General features: G+C 37.8%; 1 protein-coding gene across 1 annotated transcript in view; it reads right to left on the bottom strand.

Annotated features, from left to right (window-relative positions):
• Nucleotides 1-4,731: 4,731 nt before the first annotated feature.
• The window catches only part of cdh4 (cadherin 4, type 1, R-cadherin (retinal)), a 235,449-nt gene continuing 219,730 nt past the window's right edge, over nucleotides 4,732-20,450 (bottom strand). Inside the window, exons 11-17 of the mRNA XM_057362164.1 lie at nucleotides 17,056-17,309; nucleotides 13,707-13,849; nucleotides 12,541-12,777; nucleotides 9,678-9,911; nucleotides 9,412-9,551; nucleotides 9,115-9,279; nucleotides 4,732-7,418 (exon numbers count right to left, since the gene is read on the bottom strand). Of these exons, the coding sequence (XP_057218147.1) occupies nucleotides 7,212-7,418; nucleotides 9,115-9,279; nucleotides 9,412-9,551; nucleotides 9,678-9,911; nucleotides 12,541-12,777; nucleotides 13,707-13,849; nucleotides 17,056-17,309 (1,380 nt within the window). The 3' untranslated portion in view covers nucleotides 4,732-7,211. The remainder of the gene's footprint in view (nucleotides 7,419-9,114; nucleotides 9,280-9,411; nucleotides 9,552-9,677; nucleotides 9,912-12,540; nucleotides 12,778-13,706; nucleotides 13,850-17,055; nucleotides 17,310-20,450) is intronic.

The raw sequence follows: 20,450 nt of genomic DNA, 5'->3' as shown, positions 1-20,450 counted from the left end.
TGTTGTAGTTGTGTAGGTCATTTTAAAATCATTACGTTCCTTGTTGTCCATTCCAAAACAATGCATACATGAACTAGACAATTCTACAGTATATTGCTTTCTAAACAATTATTTGAATGGTAGTCAGCGTCATTATCATGTGCCATTCTGAAATAAATTCTGAAATAAATCTTATTAATAGACACCGTAGAGGAAGAAAAAATGCTTACAAAGGAGATAAAAATGATCACGTATTACCTCTATTTTAAGCTTTATGGATGCTTTTAGAATTAAACATCTCTTTGTTTGTTATCTAAATACTTTAAAGCAACATTAAACCCACACAGCCATTTTCAAATACTTAGATTTTATAATTGCATATAAAAAATATATTACCTGCAAGTATAAAATTGCAACTAGAAATATAGGGTGGAAGTGCCTGCAGGCTTCAAGTATACTCTTCTTCCGAAATGTGTTCTCCCCTATTTTCAGTAAGGAAACTTTAAACCTCTTTGAAGGAATGAGGTTCATTTTTCATTCAGTGCTGTCAAACTGACTGCAAATGTCCAAATTTCAAATTTCAAATACAGAAAGTTTTATATTCATAAAAGGTTTATATTGACATTCTGGAAAATCTCAATTTAAAGTTAACATAAAATGTTAAAGATCTAACCGAAACAAAGGCATGATTGATATTATGTTTGTGGGTCATCAATTAAATGCAACTAATATAAATAAATGTTGGGGTTTGATTCAAAGTGGGTTAAAAGAAAAACAAAAGAAGAAAACACAATAAACAAGATGCATGATAAATTCAGTATTTTCACTTAAAATTATAGCCAAATAGTCCCCAATTGATTAGTAAAACTCCATTTAGACCCATTTTCCACTAATGGAGAAATTTAAAATGGCTGCATAACTAAGAAAAAAGTTTACAGAATAATGTTTTTCTAAAATAGTAATGTTTACTTGAAACAACTGTACTATGTTAGCTTGGAGATGTTGTAGTAAATGTTGTAGTACCTCTCTAAATATGAAGTTAGTAACATCTCATTAATTGGTTATATATAATAATATATATATAATAATTCAACCAAATCATATCCAAAAGCTATTGTGGTGCTACTGTGGTACAGTGATGCTATCAGATAAGGATGCAAATTGTGGTACTTTTGCTGAACATCATGTTATTCTTGTGGTACTTCAATAAAAATATTGTGACACATACATTTCTAAAATAGCATGGTAGTACAGTGGAACTGTTTGGTAGTTTTTTGTAGGGGTATGATTCTATAAACTTTGTTGGATTACACCATAAAAAAAACTTTTCGGGAGATATTATTTTCCCTAGATAAATCTTCGATGACAAATCTACCGTGGCCAAGAAGTGCAAAACAAAACAACAAGCCGCGCATGCATGCAGTGTGAAACAGACACGCATATACTCCTAATGCAAGATGAGCCCGTTTCAACTTTATTAACAAAATGTGGCATTTGAACCTTAATCAAAGAATATGCGCTGTGTCCTTTCTCATAGTAACATCGAGCGTCCTGGATATCTTGATTGACAGGAGTTTCATCCAATCAGCAGTAGCTATCCCATTCCAAAAAAATACCTACCTTTTCCGGTTTGACTGATTTGTCGTTGTGGTTTCTGACTAGTTATTTTGTTTCCCGAATTGTTGTTGTGTTTTATGATTTGCTATTTTGTTTTTAGATTTGATATTGTGTTTTCAGATGTGTCATTTTAATTTTGGGGTTTTTATTTTGCTTTTAGATTTGTTTTTAGTTTTGCGATTTGTTGTTTTGTTTTGCACTTCCCGGCCACCGTACAAATCTCTTTCCGAGCCACAAAAATATATTAAACGCAATTCGTCAGACTCAGCAAAATGATATTGAACTAGAACAGTGTGACAACTTCCACCTGAAATATATATACATAACAACTGAACTCAAATCCACAGAGACTGTATGTTTTGGCCACAGCCAATTAGTGTCCTCTCCTGAGACACGCCCACATCGGGAAGAACCAACTATAGCACCCCATAGGAATTTTTGAGTTCTGCCAATGCCGAGTTTTGACTTCAGTATGAATGTCATGTTGCTGAATACAGATTTCTACATTACCCCGGTGACTGGTCTCTCATCATGTTTTGTTAGCAAACGGTTACCGGTGGGTACCATGTTGATAAAACAAATTTAGAGCTTGACATTTAATAACCATTCGGTACCTTCTACAGCGTTTTTATGTGTATAGTATTATTGAGTTGATGAATTATTAAAATGCACCACGTTGCATATTTATTCATAATGCCGAATGACAGTTAAGCGAACCGTGGCTTGTCATTACAGCTGACATTGACAAATAAACCGCAAGGAGCCTTTGTATTCAATACAATTATGCAGCTAAAAGGAGTTGCGTCTCACAATAGCCTTGGAGTGCGGCTGATTCAGCAAAGCGGAGCGGCAAAGTGATTCACGTTCCCTGGACGTTCTCAGCACTTACCTGGAAACATTCAATTAAGAAACCCTATTGAAAAATGTAGGCAGGCACATGAACACTGTCCAAATCATTTTCAAATTGATTTGTTCTCATTCATGGACTGAGGAATGCAAGCCTTTATTGAGTAGATGAAAAATATGTAGGAGCGTATTTAAAAGGGCAAACTTTATTTATGACACACACACACACAGCGTTGGCCGCAAGCCAACTGTTAAGTTTGTGTTCGTGAGGAACAATCCATCAGCATGCCTTACTATATTTGTCCCTGCAATAGCCTGGCTGCTTTAAAACCACATCGATGAGAGAAATTCATTTTATTTGGCTTCAGAAATAGTAAAAATAAAAAAATCTTTTTTATATGAAATGTCACACCTCACCCCAAAGAGTGACCTTTCTTGTCTGATTTATAAAGAAGTTTCAAAACATACTGTTCCATAGTCCCACAATGCAATTTTGGTACCCGAGAATAGCACCCGGTACATGATGTCTAAGTACCAAGGCAGTACCATACCAGCTGAACCGGAGTATCACGGCAGTGCTTTTTTGTATCCGTCTCCTCCCGTTCGTTCTTACTTTCCGCCCCTTTCTGCGCTTAGTTACACATACTGTTACAGTTTTCTCTTTCAACATCCCTCTCTTCTCTCGTCTGTGGGTAATTAGCAGTGTTCTGCTTGATGAGATTGAAGGAAGGGATTAATCAGAGCACTAATTGATAGACACGGCCGTAGAGAGACCCAATCCCCTACAGCTCTCACTCTCTCTGGTGTTATACCTCCTCTTTGCCGAAACCACAGAGATATACTCGTACTCACAGTTTTGTTTCATGCAGGGTAGATGAAACGGTTATTCATTAGTATGCAATATTTGACAAGCACAGAAGGAGATTCTCCGATTAAAACAAAGAGAATTGACTAACTGTTCGTAGCATTTTCAAATTGTGCAAAATGTTTATGGGACAGTTCATTCAATTTTCTCACCCTCATGCTGTGCACACGACACAGAAAGAGTTATAGCAGACTGCTGTCCAAGCTGTTCTCTACAATGAAAGCAAATGGTGACCACGGTCCCCTGTCTACACCTGCTTTATTGTGCGGAAAAGAGCTGGCGGACATTTTGCTGAACATCTTTTTTTGTTCCATGCAAGAAAGTCACATGGGATTAGAACAACACGAGGGTGAGTAAATGATGATGGATTTTGATATTTGGGAGATTATTTAAAGAGTGAAAAGCAGATAAATCAGAGCTGTGGCATAGCCTACATGTTCTGTTAAGATAGACTTATTTTTTTTACTTAATTTATATATGTTAAAGGGGTCATATGACACGGCTAAAACAAATTTTATCGTTTGTTTTAGATGTAATGCTGTATACACGATTTAAGGTTCAAAAACGCTGTATTTTCCACATACCGTGCATGTTTATATCTCCTCTTCATCGCTCTGAAAAGCGAGGTGTGCTATGATTGGCCAGTTAACCAGTGCGTAGTGATTGGTCGAATGCTGCAACCATGTGACGAAATGTAACGCCTCTTACCATATTTAGAACATCAGGTTCAAAGCAATTGTACTGACAGGTACCTTACTTGCGTATACATTTGGGCGGTCTTAGTCAAATCATACCACAAACTGAGGAAGATTTGTGGGGGTGTGGTTACACGAGGGGTTTCAGGCCGGTCTGGGTGAGCATCGCTTTTAGATAGAATGCATCTTTTGTTCCAACGCTTTAATTTTTGCAAATTTACGTGTCTAATACATGCATGGGCAACTTATAACACACCAAAGACACAGATACTCGTAAAGAACACATATTCGCACCATATGACCCCTTTAAAATTCACCCAATCCTTTTAATGTTGCTTTATTTAGTTTTATTGAAGCTGTACGCCTTTGTTTTTCCCTCTCAAGAGAGACTGGTAGCTATTCTCACTCTAGTGAAAATATTTCTGTTTGGAGTAATTTTGTAGTTAGAAAATAGAAACAACTGACAGGAGTGTATCTCTACAGTGTGTAGACCAGATGCAGAATCTTATAAAGCATGCGGACATTAATTGAATATGCTTAAATTATTTTTAATCGAGTGTTAGATCAAAAAGAGATGAACCCAACTGTTGGGTTAAATTCACCCAGAAAATGTTTATATCGGACCAAATAATGGGTTAAAATAATATAGCATTGGTTAACTTAAAACCCAAAATTTACATTTACTTAAAACTTTCTTTAGAACTGCAAAAGGGGTCTTTCAGAACCCAAACAATAAATGAGGGTTCTATTAGGGCTACAGATATATGACAGGTCTATTCAGCTTTGGTTGTGGTGGGAAACCATTTTGCTGAGTTAAGCTCCAACCTTAATAAAATAGACTATCTAAACACCAGGATTACAGGAGCTTTTGTTTCATTACGGTTGGAACTAAACTTTGCAGTGGCTAAAAAGAAATTTTTTTTATCAATAGATTCATCTGAATATCATAAAAACTTTGAAATAATCACCAAATGTGTCCCTAAAGAGAATTCACTCTTATGACACGTGAATCTTTACACCCAATTTTAATTTCCATAAAGTTTATGGTCTTCAGTTTTAATCTCCTCTCAGATATTCATCTTTAGTCACGGGCCTTATGTTTTAATTATGCCAGATGCCCTTTGAGTAGACTGACCTTTCACTGGGTCATGTGAATGAATTTCATTTAAATACATGTGAAAAGACTGGAAAACTTTCTATCAGATAAGTGGTCCATCATTAATGCTTCTAAAGGCAAATGTGTAGGAGGAGCATTCATCCAAAATTATGTTAACTCCATGTTAATATAATGGTAATGCATGGAAATCTAGAAGTTGTAGTCATAATCACGCTGCCATTTTAGGAACGGCCTGATTTTGTGGCTTAATCAGAAATCCCACACTGAGAGTATCAACAAAATTCAATTGTCACTCGATGATGTAATAAAGTCAGAGGTTACACGAAAGATGGATATCAAAGTGAGGAAGAGACATGGGACTATTGTGAACAGGACAAAGACCATGGTTTTCAAACGCTTCTTTTTTTAAAAACTGTGATTGTTTATTCTCTAAAGCACATCCAATATTTGAGATGAATGGAAAGAGAAATCAGTTACACTGAATGGTGGAGCAGGCATGAGTTTAAGCTTCTCTGCAATGCAGGTTTAGACCCTTATCCGGGGACGGAACATACGAAACAGACTTTCGTCAGCAAGACAGGACAAAAACGCTGCTGCATTTTTCATAAAACAGAACTTAAAACCTAAGAAAAGAAATACAAAACACAAACGTAGAAAAGAGAATTTAAAAATCCTACACGATATAGACAAACAAACACACTCGCACGCGCACACTCGCATACAAACACACACGATTAAAACCAGACGGGCCCAGACATTGTCATTTAGCCCAATTCAGAGCTTGAAGAGCAGCAAATGTTTCAGATCATACTTCAAAAATATGTATTTTACAGTATTTTTTTACACTTTTGTTCATTTTTTTTAATTTTTCTCAGAGTATATTTATTCTGTATGGTGTATATTCTTTGCCAACTACTTTTCACATTCTGACCACAGAGGAACAAGTGCGAGAGATCCGAGACATTGTTCTTGAAAGAAGTCATGCACGTATAATATTTTAATCAACTTATAAAGTTAGAAAAGGGGAATGTTCAAGACAGAAAAAAAAGAGGTTTCTTCTGATGCAATCCGTTTAGAGTCGGGTTTCTTCAGCCATCTCTTCTAGTCTCGCTGTCTGATAACTTGTCATGCCTAAATTACCTTTACAAATCGGAACGCAACACAAAATCGTACAAGGCAGGCAAGAGTATGAGCTAAAAGGCATTCTCCATTACTGATTTTTCTTCTTTTAAAATAAAGACCTTGAGTTTTTACACAACCATTACACAACATAACATTATATGGTCGCGGTCGGTCAAGTTTGAAAAACCAACAACAAATTATGATTTCAGAATTGGATCACTGTACTTCTTACGCTCCAATTTGTCACGGGAGAATGAGATTTCTTACGGGAAAATGAGTCTCTCGATGAGACCTGTGTTTATCACCAGAAGTCTTGACAAAACATTCTCAGTTTCTTTTGTTTGTTTTCCCACGTGGTACTCAAAGAGGCGTTGCACCACTGATGCAGGGATGAAAGAAAAATATCGGAGCGGACAAGAACAAGGACGTGCGCCCAGAAGAAACTTTTCAAAATGGCAACCGACCCTGAGATTGCAGGAGTCCGATACAAAACACACCACAAAAGGCACTTTATCAACAACAGTGCTTCTGTTCTACTGAAATTCAAGTTGCGAGAAAACGTGTGTGTGTGTGGAACTCTTCTTTGTGACAAAGCAAACAGAGAAAGAGCACTCTGACTTGTTTTCTTCGTGCGTGCGGAGTTCGCTGTTTCCATCACATCTCGATTCCATCTTCCGTCTCCAGGCAGTCCGAGAGGAATGACAAAACAACACTGAAGAAACCACAACGCGAAATATTGTAAAAAGCCATAAAATACTTGATTAGATTGCAGCAAAGGTCCAGAGCAGGCTGCAGGGCAATATCCTTCCCCTCTCGATGGCTCCATAGCTTACAGTGGAACTACTTTGAGAGAAAGTCAGCCTGCGTCGGAGGCTTGGCGTACGGCTTCTCGATAAAACGCTTCAACCGAGAAGCTAATTGTCCCTCCTGGCCCTCTCTGTTCCTCTCTGCCCTCTTCTAACTGGCACCTTCAGTCCTCTCCCCCTCCTCCGTAGAGGTCCGCCAGCTTTTTGAAGCGCGGACCCCAGTCGTTGAGGTAGTCATAGTCCTGTTCCCCAGAGCTGGAAGAGTCCAGGGAGCTGACAGAGCCTGCTGTGGAGCCGGTGCCCTCGTAGTCGAACACCAGCAGGGAGTCGTAGGGGGGAGCGGTGGGGTCATTATCTGCTGCACGCAGACCCTAACATGAGAGAGAGAACATGAGACCGTTTCAGAACAGACACAATAGAGGTGTCATGCACAGTACATGAGGACTGTAAACTGAAATTACACTGGGGTGGTATTTAAAGGGGCCACGCCACAAGGAATCACAGTTTCCTTGATCCTTTAGATAAAAGAGCTTGATGTACTATGAAGACGTACTGTAACTTGCAAAAATGTTTCAAAGTGTCCCAAAACGAGCATTTATTGCAACAAGCTGTAAAAATGACTCGTTTTTGTTATGCGAACCTGTCTCAATGTAATTCAGGCTCTGAAACCTTGTATCTCCATATTCAGTGATTTTTATTTTTTGCCATAAATCATTATTAGTCACCCTTTATGTTTGTCACTGGGTTTTGCAAATATCTAACCAATAAAAAGTATTAAAAAGTGCTTGTCCACTTTGACAACAGTTAAAATTTTAATTAAAAAAGTAAAGGTTTTTTTTTAGTTTCCTAAAAACAGCAAATCTGGAGATACTAGGTTTCAGAAGGACTCTTAAGCCTGTTTCACACATACTTTGTTTGCAGTGCGTATACAGTACATATTGCGCTGGATGTCTTTACACATATAGGTACTGCGTTTGCCGTGCCGATCCGTGGCTTCTGTGGCCCACAAGTTCAACAATTGTCACATAGTTTCACTTTCAGCAGATAAGCCCCTCCCCCATATGCATTTTAACAAACTTGTTACAAACAAACTGTTTGAAAAAAAAAACAGCATAAACTGCATTAGGTATGTTTTGATGCTGGTTTGACCAGCTTAAACCAGCTAAGGACCAGCAAATGACCAGCTAAGGACCAGCACATGACCAGCTGAAACCAGCATCAAAACATACCAAACCAGCATATGCTGGTGTTTTCAACAGGGGTCTTTCACATAAAAATGTACTTTTAGATCATTTTTTACCAGATTAGGTGTTTAGGAGTGTTTTGCTTTTTCTTGCTTTATCCCGAAATCAAAGCAGTAAGATGACTGTGAAAATTAGTGGCTCACTTTAATTACATGCATTTATGGTGAAATTACTCAATTTTAATCTCAATTGGTGTGATTTTGAGCATGATACGTGTGCTATCGCTTTAAACAGTTCGTGCTATACAGCAAAAATAGACTTGATGTGTAATCGATCGATGCACTGCTGCACCGCACTGCAACGGATAGGCCGCACCGCATGCTGTATGAATGATCTAATTTGTTAACATGGGCACGTAAAAAAATGGCTACACGCAGACTCCACAAATCTTAAATTTAACTATTCCTTTAAGGGTAAAAAATAGAGGTTGCATACACATACATAATAGTGCTGAAAAAAACACTAATATTATTGGTGGAATACAAAGAAGAAAGATAATAAAATGTAATAAACATATAACTTTGCCAATTTGCCATTTACACACTAAAAAATGCTGGGTTGTTTTTAACCCAGTTTTGGGTCAAAAATGGACAAACTGAACTGTTGAGTTAAATTAACCAAATGTTTATATTGGACCCAACAATGGCTTATAACAACCCAGTATAGGATAACTTATAACATAACTGTTGGGTTTGTCCATTTTTGACCAAATGCTGGGTTGAAATAACCCAACATTATTTAGAGTGAACAAAAAGCCCATGACCCTTTACCAGCATTAGAATTTGGCCTTGGTTATATTTGTGAATATAAACAGAGATCATACATCAATGATGAACTCCCCGATGTCTCCTGGGTGTGGTACCGTTGGCCGGACAGGATACTGAGATTCTAGGATAACGGGTCTCTCGTCCACTCTCCTCACACCTGCAGGCTTGCTCATTATATGATCCAGAGACTCGGGCTGCTGCAGCTGACTTAGGTCATAGTCCTGCAACAGAAATAACATTATGTGAAAACAGGGTCAGCAATGCTTTTGCAACAGACTTATGAGAAACAAAATATTGAAAATTACGAGCAGGCTTGACTCTACAATCAATATCAGAGAGAGAGAGACTCTGACCTGATCTTCCTCTCCTCCTCCCTCTTCATCATATTTCAGAATATTATCTCTGACGTCATCTTCAGGATCGATCAATAGAGGTTTGGTCTGACGTTCCTTCTCTCTGCGCTTCACCCATACCACAAAGAACAGCACCATGCCTATACACACACACACATTTTAAAATTGTCAAACTGACAAACGTATTCATCAAAAATGGGGCAAAAAAATCACAAATAATGGTCTGAGTGTGTCTTGCATTGAATGTCTGTCCATCCATCACTTACTGAGCAGTATAATAATGCAGATGAGGATGGTGATGATAGCTCCGGTCCCCAGCCCGGCGACAGTCACCGCCCCGGCCACAGTACAGTCTCCGTTTTCATCGCAGGGACACACCTTCACCTTCAAGACCGAAGTGTTGGACAGGGGAGGGTTTCCTGAGTCTGAGACTACAATGGAAACTCGGTACACGCCTGACTCCAGGTATGGGATCCGCAGTTTCAACTGGGCATAATTTCCTGTAGTAAAGATATAATGAAGAATGATATTGAATGGTCACTGGGATGTTGCATACGTGTTTAAGTTTTAGGGCTTAAACAATATGTTTTTCCTTTTAAGGAACTCTGAATAGTTATAAGAATGCACATTTATTATAATTGTGACCCTGCCTGTGAAAACCCAGCTAAATCTTTCTTTTTGTGATTTACAGTTTTTTTCGTTTACATAAAATTATGCTACATAATGTAAAGAACATTCTTTCAAAATATTCTATCTTGATATCTTTAATATTGACTGAGTAAGATGTTTATATTTACATTTTTTGTGCAAAATAACAAAACCAATTAAATCATTCATTTAATCAGCATTTAAAATAAATTCTAATAAATAAATTATATATATGATATACAGTAATAAATGAAAATTTGAGTACTGTATCTTGAAATCGATCATATACTCTATTATATACAGCAATAAGCAAAAATAGCCCATTTTTTGGCTATGACTACTTTGATGTTCATAATCTCATAATTTGATTAAAAGACTTTAGTATGGAGTCAAAGTAGGGTCACATATATTTGCAACAAAAAAGGTTTGCAAACAAAAAACAAGTTTCGCAAAATAAAAATAAAAATTGAGCAAAAAAATACAACTGCAAACCAAAATAATCAATTGCGAAATAAAACTTAGGTATTGAGAGAAAAAAAAGTTTTGCATCAACATCGAGCGTCCTGGATATCTTGATTGACAGGAGTTTCGTCCAATCAGCAGTAGCTATCCCATTCCAACAAAATACTTACCTTTTCCGGTTCGACTGATTTGTCGTTGTTTGACATTTAATAATCATTCAGTACCTTCTACAGAAAAAAAAAAATTGAGCAAAAAAAATACAACTGCAAACCAAAATAATGGATTGCGAAATAAAACTTAGGTATTGAGAGAAAAAAAAGTTTTGCAAAAAAAAAAAATTAAGTACTGAGAGATAAAATATTTGGGGATTGGGGTGTGTATAACGGGTCTGGGCATGCCCAGGTCTGGGCATGCTGGACAACAGAGCAACGGATTGATCGTCATGGCAGAGCAGAGGAGGCAGATCTCAAGTATGTCTAGGTGATTGTTTTCACAATTAAACCTGTGTTTTTGTTTGTTAACTAAAATGTATATTAACACGTTTGCTCAAGTTAAAGAACTTAGAGATCAATAACTGCGTTATTGATAACTGAGGTTTTTTAAGCAGTATGAATGGCTGCTACATGTATTCTACAGGCCAACAGACAACACAAGTTGTAATCAATCTGCCAAAAACAAAATGGTTATTACACTTTCACTGTATAAACTGCTATATATATTTACCTGTTGTATTAGCATAGTAGTACATATACCATGGTTAAACTATGGCTACTGTAGTAAAACCATGGTAAATGGGTCGTATAACTTCACTCACTAGACTTATAAAATATGACTTGCTTTAACTTGCTGATTCTCTGTACTCAATGCACATCCTTGGCATTGTTGTACATGTTTATATTAACTGTGTTATTTGCTCTTTACTCTGTGTCTCATATGCAGATGCCTTTGTTCAGACACAAGACACTACTTTACATAGCTTAAATATTACAGTAAGTATCTTTATGGTTAGAAAGGTTCCATGATTTGTGTAAACATTTTAACGCTCATATAAGGAGTTAATAATTCTGTTGATTTTCCTTTGTTTTGGCTACAGGTGTTGTGCTCTGGAAGAAATGCAATGAAACATCCAAGGCTCAACTCACATGATCATTCTGTTTGCAAAACTTTTTTTCTCTCAATACCTAAGTTTTATTTCACAATTCATTATTTTGGTTTGCAGTTGTATTTTTTTGCTCAATTTTTATTTTGCAAAACTTATTTTTTGTTTGCAAACCTTTTTGTTGCAAATATATGTGACCCTACTTTGACTCCATACTTTAGTCTTGATTTCAAAGACATGGTCACAATTATTAAACATGGATTCTTTTATTTTCTAGTTCTTAAGTTATGGTTTAGAGAGCTATCGTTCTAACGCACCACACATCAACATACACAGTCGTGTATTAAACTCTATTAAGGTTTTGTTTGTCCTGTAGTCTTTTTAACCCCGGATGAAAGTCACTTTATTCCTGGGGTTAAATAACATTCGTTTTGAAAGAGGGTTATTTTAACCCCGGGTTATGAAGCCCCGCACTGAGCAGAATTAATATTCAAGCTGCTATTTTGTCACTGCAAATTGTTTGGCAACACACAACCAACAATAAACGAAAGAATGCTTCCCTTAATAAAAGTCACATTTTTAATGAGGCAGCCTATTAAACTGTCACAACTAGAGTGATGTGTGAATAAGAGACTGCTGTAAATAAGGTTAGTTTTACAAAAGCACGAAGTGAAATCCAAAATCGTGACTACACATGTGAAGCCAAAATAAGATATGACTACTCCTTTGATTTGCTATTAATCTTATCAAGTTTGAACAGATTTTAGAGGTTGACAAGTCAATCTGGTTGATTCGAAACCCTTCTAAAACCAACAGTCTGAACAGGCCGGAAGACAAGCTCAGGCAGGTTTAAGTGTAAAAAGTCCACACGTGTGGCTCATACTATTAAAAATATTTATGACTGAAAATTTATCTCTCACCATTGAGCCGTGAGATGGTCCAGTTACGGCGAACAGAAGACGGGTAAGAGGGCAGCTCAAAGACATATGGCCCAGCGTTGGGTTCTGTATCTAAATCAGACGCCGTGATGTTGACCGGATATCCGTGTCTTGACCTCTCGCAAACCAGAGCCTCTTGCGGAACTAGGACGGGCATGTTGTCATTCACATCTATCAAGTAAATCTGAAGAGTCCCGGTTCCTGTGGCCGGAGGAGAACCTACGAGAGAGAAAGATGATGACAACGGCTGCGGGGTGCACGGGGGTTATAAACGCACATTTTATGCATTTGTCCTGAAAACTTTCAATCGTGTCAGATATAACAAACGATAACTGCGCATGAATATTTCACACAGCGGTTTTCTCTTTAATAGAGCCGGCATCTCTCAGAGGACAGCAACGTGTAATAACTTTGCCTGAAGAAACAGACACATCTGCTCCCTGCAGCTGGGTGTGAATCAAAGACAAAACCGTAGCGCACAAAGGCCAGATATATACTCTCACAAACGCAATCTCCCGTCACAGGCGAGGGGCTGAAAACAAAGTCTGTGTCGTTCCCCAAAGCTCCGACTTGAGAATAACAGGCCACGTGTTATAAAGATTGATTCTGTAGAATTCTGTTATTAGAATGGCCGATATGACTCTAAAATATAACCTGTCACCTTGGACATCTGTATCAACTGCTAGACAAAACGCTAGTCCCAAAAGAGATATTGATTTAGCCCAATATGCTTTTGTTCAGATAGGACACCTGACAAACCTGCCACTACGGGCACCTCTAAAAACGTTTGGGGAAAACCCGACACGACAGGCAGATAGATCGGTCGATTTCCTAATCATACAAACTCCGTCTAAAGTTTTCTGAGCTTGTGAAGAAACTAGTGGTGTTCAGCAACGCAGCCCATTTCGGGATGCCTATTTGAGAAAGTTTGGGTAAAAATGGACACGCGTATCAATTGTGATTGGACAGCAGTTTTGTTGGAACTCCATGGTGGAATATAATATACCCCGGTGCTGATAGGTTACGAATCGATTGTCTGTGAACTGCTTGTTTAAGCCAGCCCCTCAACTAACCTTTTTTCATACATAATGCTGGGAACACAAAGTTTTCATTTTGCTCAAACTTTCCAACTTTTCCCCATTCCTTACCATTGTCCACGGCCAAAAAGGTAGCTTCATAAACATTCTTCTTCATATATGGTGACTCCCGGTCCAGAACCGCCGTCGTGGTGATCCTTCCATTGGTCCTGTTGATTTTCAGCCAGTTGGCTGGATCTGAAAGTTTGGAGTACCTGAAGGCCAAAAGCATTTGTTCATCAGATTACGTCACATAAAAATCCATAAGCATCCACAAGACACGTCCATAAAGCTCCACATTCAATCATAATTTCGCCCGCAACGGTATGGCTGAGGGTAATAATGTAGAACTTTGGAGATCATCAATCAATTTAAATGCTGCTAAAATCATATTTTGTCTCTTATGAGGATATAGGATGTGGATTATTAAGATATGCCCCACGTTCAGTCGCTGCTCGGGCGGCTATTCAAATCAGTTCTGTTCTGATCAATGGATCCGCACAGAGGAATATGGAAATATTTACACTCAATCAAATCACTGATGTGACACATAATCTTTCTTCTCTATATTATTGGGTAATGTATCTGCCTTCGGTGCTATTAATCCTAGATATTGAAGTTAAAGGCTGTTAGAGTCTATTTATCTGCCGGACCGGGTCTCAGAGTTGGTAAGAAAGTGACTGCATGGATTCACTGCGATTTCTGATTGGTGTCAGACTATCACAAAATGACAATTAATCAGGCCATTGTGCAACATGCAAATTGAGAATTCTTTCTACACGTTCCCTACCCCTCATGTGGTAATTCATTAAATATTTGAGCTAATTTGATTACGCTTTCAGCTGCCAAGATTATAGTACTCTCAGCTCTCTTCGACTCATTTACACTGTTTTAATCCATTCAACGCAATTCCACAGATATTTCTGGAAAATCAGAACAGAAAAGTCAGCGTATTGTGTCTGAGCGTACTACCAATTACATGATCGTAATACCACATTTGCACTCCTATCCATGACTTTATCCCAAAATGTATTTATCCCCTCCCGACTTGAATGAGAACTTGAATCACATTGATAAAATGTTTAATAAACAACCATCTAAAAATGAACATAAATCTTAAACCAGATTAGCTGGTCTTAAATTTGGTAGACCAGTTGGCCTATCATCTTAAACCAGATAAACACCAGCTTTGCCAGGCTGGGTGAACAGATAAATCATCTTAAACCGGTCTTAACTGACCAGTAAACCTACTAAGACTGGTTTTGGTAGCTTTTTCCAGCAGGCAATTTAAATAATATTTATATGAATTTTATGTAACCATCCCTTTAAAATAGCAAACACAGCCCCGCTGAACAAAAAAATAGAACCCTGCTAAAAACACAATAGATAATTTAATGCATTTAATGGGAATTGTATTGGTTTTAATACTGGTGTCTACTGGTATGTGATGGATTCTATTGGCGGGATGTTATCTGGCAGATGGGAACACCGTTAAATCCTATGGGAATAATGCCCAAAACACACTACAAAAAAAGGAACTTTGTAATAGTTTTAATGGGAAAAGCTAATTGTTCATAATGGTACACCATCAGAATTTCTGTGATGGTTTCTATTGCTTTTTTTTCAGCAGGGAGGTCTATTTAAAAGCAATTATATGGCCAAAGGATCATTTCCAAGCTTTTGTTTGTCAAGGTATCTGGTTTGCAAAGCACTTCCATGCTTGAGCCTATAACACTGATACAATCAAAGCGAGCGCCACAGCGTGGACTGTATTGATTGGACCATTTCTTGCACACAGTGATCTATGGAGCAAGTCTAGTGAAGGTCCCCCGAGTGCGTATGTGTCAATGTGTGTGTGTGTGTGTGTGTGTGTGCGCGCGAACGTGCATAGAGGCGAACTTTGGATCAATACCTCAAGCTGGCATCTTGCCTGCACACTTTTGAGTCTTGAAAAAAGAAATCAAGAACGATCAAGCGTAAAAGTGTAAGAGAGAGAGGGGGGACACACAATAGAACCAGCAGTCTGGGGAACGGTTTGCCTCATTACTCGGTGACCTTTCACCCTGTTGCTTGGCAACGCAGCCACAACCATGGTACCGGAACAGGAGAGAGTCAATTAAACGCATTTAGCTGCTCCCTGGGGTGCTAATGGTGCGAACGATATGTGCTACATCACTTGACATAAAGCACAGTATAGAAATTACATGTACGTCTGACATTCACTCAAGTCGATCGCTGAACGGCATGACCTGAGTGATGGATCTGTATTGAGTTGGGTTTCTATAAAATGCCTCATACATTTACCAGTCACTTAACAAATATCGTGGATGTATGACAATGATATTCAGAATAGAACTCAAGTATGATTCAGCAGAAATTGAAAAGGGAACCAGATTGGTAGAAAATTGTAGATTGACAAATCTCACAGTAGGTTGATTTATTCATAAATGGCGTAACGTGAGCTTTATTTAAACCATCAACAGCGATAACTCAAAGTGAATCAATCATTCAAAGACTCGCTTCGAATGCATATGAATGTAAACACAGTCAGTTTTGCTTGAGTAAATGTAAACTGGCAGGACAAAATCTGTCAAAGTAATGGCAGTCTAATAGAGCTGATGCTGTCTGTTGTTATATATCAAACAACAATACTGGCTAGAAAAGAAAAAAACAATCACTCACTGCTTTTTACAATTTATTTTGATCTTGTTTTACTGACTGGTTATGTAAATAATTACTTAAAAAATTAAGCAATGTTAACTTAAATGCTACCTGCCATTGTTTCAATATAATTAGCTAAAATGTCCACTCATTTTATACTAATTACTATGCTTTTACATACCCCATGCGAATTTGTATACTAATTTACACTAATATTTGTTTTACCAGCTGCAATTCGTAACTGTTGACTTTATATCGCCATCTATGTATGAATAATAAAATTACAGGTGCTTCACTTATTTTATAAGGGCTGTCAAATACAAGTGACATTTCCTGCAAAATTGCTCAACTCACAATCATTATTTATAAGCTTAACGTCATGAATCTTGGTAAGATAAGGAGACAGTTTTTGTACTTGCAAAGTGACTGATTTTTGTTCAGTTTTAACCAAAAGCAATCATAAGGACTGTTCAATAGCACATCAGTTTTTGTTATGGAATCAATTATTATCATAGAGAAACATGCAATTTCACAGATTTTGGAATGATTTTGGGGATTTGTCAAGCTAGTCCAAAAAAAACGTTTCAGATGGTGACTCGATATGATGTGTCTGTGCACTTTATTTTGGCATATTTGAGCGAGGAAGGGTGTAAATGGATGGCGATGTGACAGTTACACAGTCGCTCAGGCAGATAGACATCTTGACAGTTTCAAACCGACAGACAAACGCATTTCCTGTCATTTAGACAATGTTGTCTACCTGATAGTCTGCTGGATGAAGCGGTCTGGATCTAGTGCGGCGAAGGTAGCGAGGGTGGTTTCGGCAGGCACTCCTTCTTCAAAGCGTATGATTTTAGGGTTGGATGGGAAGACAGGAGCCTCGTTAACATCCAACACCGTGATAGTAACACCAGCAGTGGAGGACAGAGATGAGGGGATCCCGCTGGATAAATGAGCCTGGTTCGAGACCACCACTGTTAACATGAAGGCTCCGTTTCGCTCGTAGTCCACCGGCTACACGTGCACACAAACATACACACATGAGAAAAAGAAACAGAGGTAGAAATTGTTAGATTCCAATACCTTTACTACTAGTATTTTCATGTAGCATAAAGAGTATCAATCTAATGGTAGAAGAAGATACAAATATGTTGGCTTTATCTTTTTTAATAAGTACAAAGATCTTCTGCCTTAACAACAAATGGTACACTCCATGGAGGTCAATAACATCTGGGGAAAGCTTATTTTGCATTTTCACAGGCTTTTAAGAGCCCTTCAGGACAAATTGGTCACTGCTGAAATGTCTACCATTATTTTTCAGTATACACTACACACTAGAGGCTGACATTTTTTTGTGAATCTGAATTTTTGGGATCAGGGGTGGAAAAAGTAAAAAAATTATACTCAAATACAAGTACTACTACTTTGATGAAATTGTACTTGAGTACAAGTAAAATTACCAGTCAAAAAATCTACTCAATTAAAAGTAAAAAGTAGCTTGTTTAAAATGAACTCAAAGTAAAAGTTACTTAGTTACTTTTTAAAAGCGGGGCGGGGGGGTGGGGGCGGGACCTCTCCTTTTTTTGTGCAACACCAACAACAGTCATCATAGTGCCTAATTTTATATATTAAAATATAATACAAGTGTACTGCAACAAATAAAGAATTGTTTGTCTTGTTTTGCAGAAATATCACAGAATCATATAGCAGAAATATTAACTAAACAATTATTAAATCAATATACATTTTCTTCAGAAGCAAAGTTAAGCCTTAAAAAAGATTTTAAGCCTAAGGCCACGTTTACACAATGAAAAACGGAAAAGTTTTTCCTTTGCGTTTTAGAAAAGTTTCACGTACACATGACAGCGTTATCAAAACTGTCTGCATTTACACGGATCCAGGAAAACAGATAAAACCGCTGTAGTATGCACGCCAGGCCAGTGGATGGCGATGTTGTTGTGTATAGAAGCCGGACGTGCCTTTGCGCATACATATGCACAGTAATAAGCCAAAGGTGCTTTTTAATACCGTGGTCGACGTACAGTATATGTGTGTTTATAGTCTGGCGAATGTAAATAGTGTGTCTCCGCTGGTCTCATTGGTGCAGCAAATCCACATTTTGCTGGGGAAACGTTAATACATAGTCGAGCAGCGAGAGCTCACAGTACGGGAAGCCGCCATGTTGTTTTGGCTATACTCGCGAGACCGAGCGCGTAATACGCATGCGCGAGACGTCATCGATTTCAGAAAGTTCCGACTTGCAGTTTACATGGAAACGAAAGTGGAAGCTTTTTCAAAAAGTTGCACTTTGAGACCCGTTTTCAAAAGTTTACGTTTTCAGTCCCCTAAAACGCCGTTTCCGTGTAAACGGACAGCCAAAACACATAAATGCTTTCACTAGAAAACGGTCTTGTGTAAACGGCCTCTTAGTTTCTTAACAAATTTACACTGCTTAATTTCAGTAGTGAAATCACGTATAAATGGTTCCACGCAGGGTTCCACATTTGTACGGAATGAGAGTAAATGTACTAAATGTAATAAATACATATTACTGTAAATGTACAGTAATTTCCGGTCACGTTATTTTCCTTGCGATGTTTTCATTTTTTTACTCAGTAACGGGTGTGATTTTAAATATAACGAAGTACAATACATCACACAAATCATACTTAAGTACAAGTAATATTACAGATTTTAAAAAGCTACTTAAAGAAGTACAAGTACACAAAAACCCTACTCAATACAGTAACGCGAGTAAATGTAATTCGTTACTTTCCACCTCTGCGCGGGATGGAAAACAAAATCACAATTAATTAAATGACTGGGATGGGACAGGAAAAAAGAAGTTGGCGGAACCGGGAATCATACCTTTTATATAAATAAACTATATATTTTAATTTTGAACTCAATTCTAAAGTGGCGCTGTCTCTATATGCTCTCCTGTTTGCTTTGGTGTGGCTGGTTAAGTGAATGACGCGCTCCACACCCATAACAGTTGTTGGCGGTAATGCACCAAATCCGGATCCGTACCTCGGCTTCGTTCTATCCAGACAGCGAAACATAATGAACCATTAAAAACATCGGAATATTTCTATAGTTTAAATTGAGCAGCGTGTCTACATAACCAAGCTGTACACATCACACGCACCTTTAGGGCCATTTATGCTGATGATATTGCTACCATATCCTCTAATATCTTTATTTAGCGCCATACGCGCTTCATTTCAACCCTTTTCGCTCCACGAGTGCAGCTTCTCCCACCAAAGTCGCATCGCATAAAGACCCGCAGACACCAAGAGCAGGTAAATAAATAAACACAACACGGTAGTGGGAGGGAATGAGAGTCATTCTTCCGGAATTGGGACGGGACGGGATTTTCCCCCAGTTTTTTTGTCGGACTGGGATGGGATGGGATATTTTTGTGGGAGTGGGATGGGAGAGGTTTGAAAATCCACTCCCGTGTCACCCTCTAGTACACACAAACACAAGCCAAAAGTGGCCAAAATTGATGTCCAACTTTGGACAGTTGGCATCTTCACTCTTTATTCAAAACTTTTATTACAGATGCATTAAAAATGTTGTAGGCCTATTCATGTTGCATTGGTGGAGTATAAACTCAAGCTCAGCTTTGAGAATTTAAGGAGGCTAAACATAATATTACCCACTAAACATGTGCAAAGTTTATAAAGAAAATGTCTGCAAGGAAAATGACTACAAAATATTACGACAAAATTGTAAAATTTTTAAAAATTGTAGTTAACACTTGCTATTTCCTGCAAGTTTTTTGTTTTTCTATGCATTTTTGTTTTGTATATTAGAATAAAACCCTTACCACCCTGCTGTGGTTTAAAAGTTTAGTGTTTAGTTTATTTTGTACCATACAGTACACCTTCATACACCACTTTGATAGTGTAATCTAACTTAAATATTGTACAAATATATCCCCACTACTGTATATTTTGTGAAAATGATAGACCATTCAATGGAAGTGTCTAAATGAAGCCAGTTCCACTGGCAAGAGAAAGCATACAAACATAAATAAGTACTACCAAAAATCATTTCACTTTTACAGTTTTTCTCTGAAAGGCCCTAAAAACACTAAAAGTGTTGGAAAGGGAACAGGAAGTCACTTTGATTGAGTTAGGAAGTGTTGAA

Source organism: Triplophysa rosa, linkage group LG20 (assembly GCF_024868665.1).
Source record: "Triplophysa rosa linkage group LG20, Trosa_1v2, whole genome shotgun sequence".
Lineage (NCBI taxonomy): Eukaryota > Metazoa > Chordata > Actinopteri > Cypriniformes > Nemacheilidae > Triplophysa > Triplophysa rosa.
Note: the sequence above shows the minus strand (reverse complement) of the source record. Positions and strands in the feature narration are given on the sequence as shown.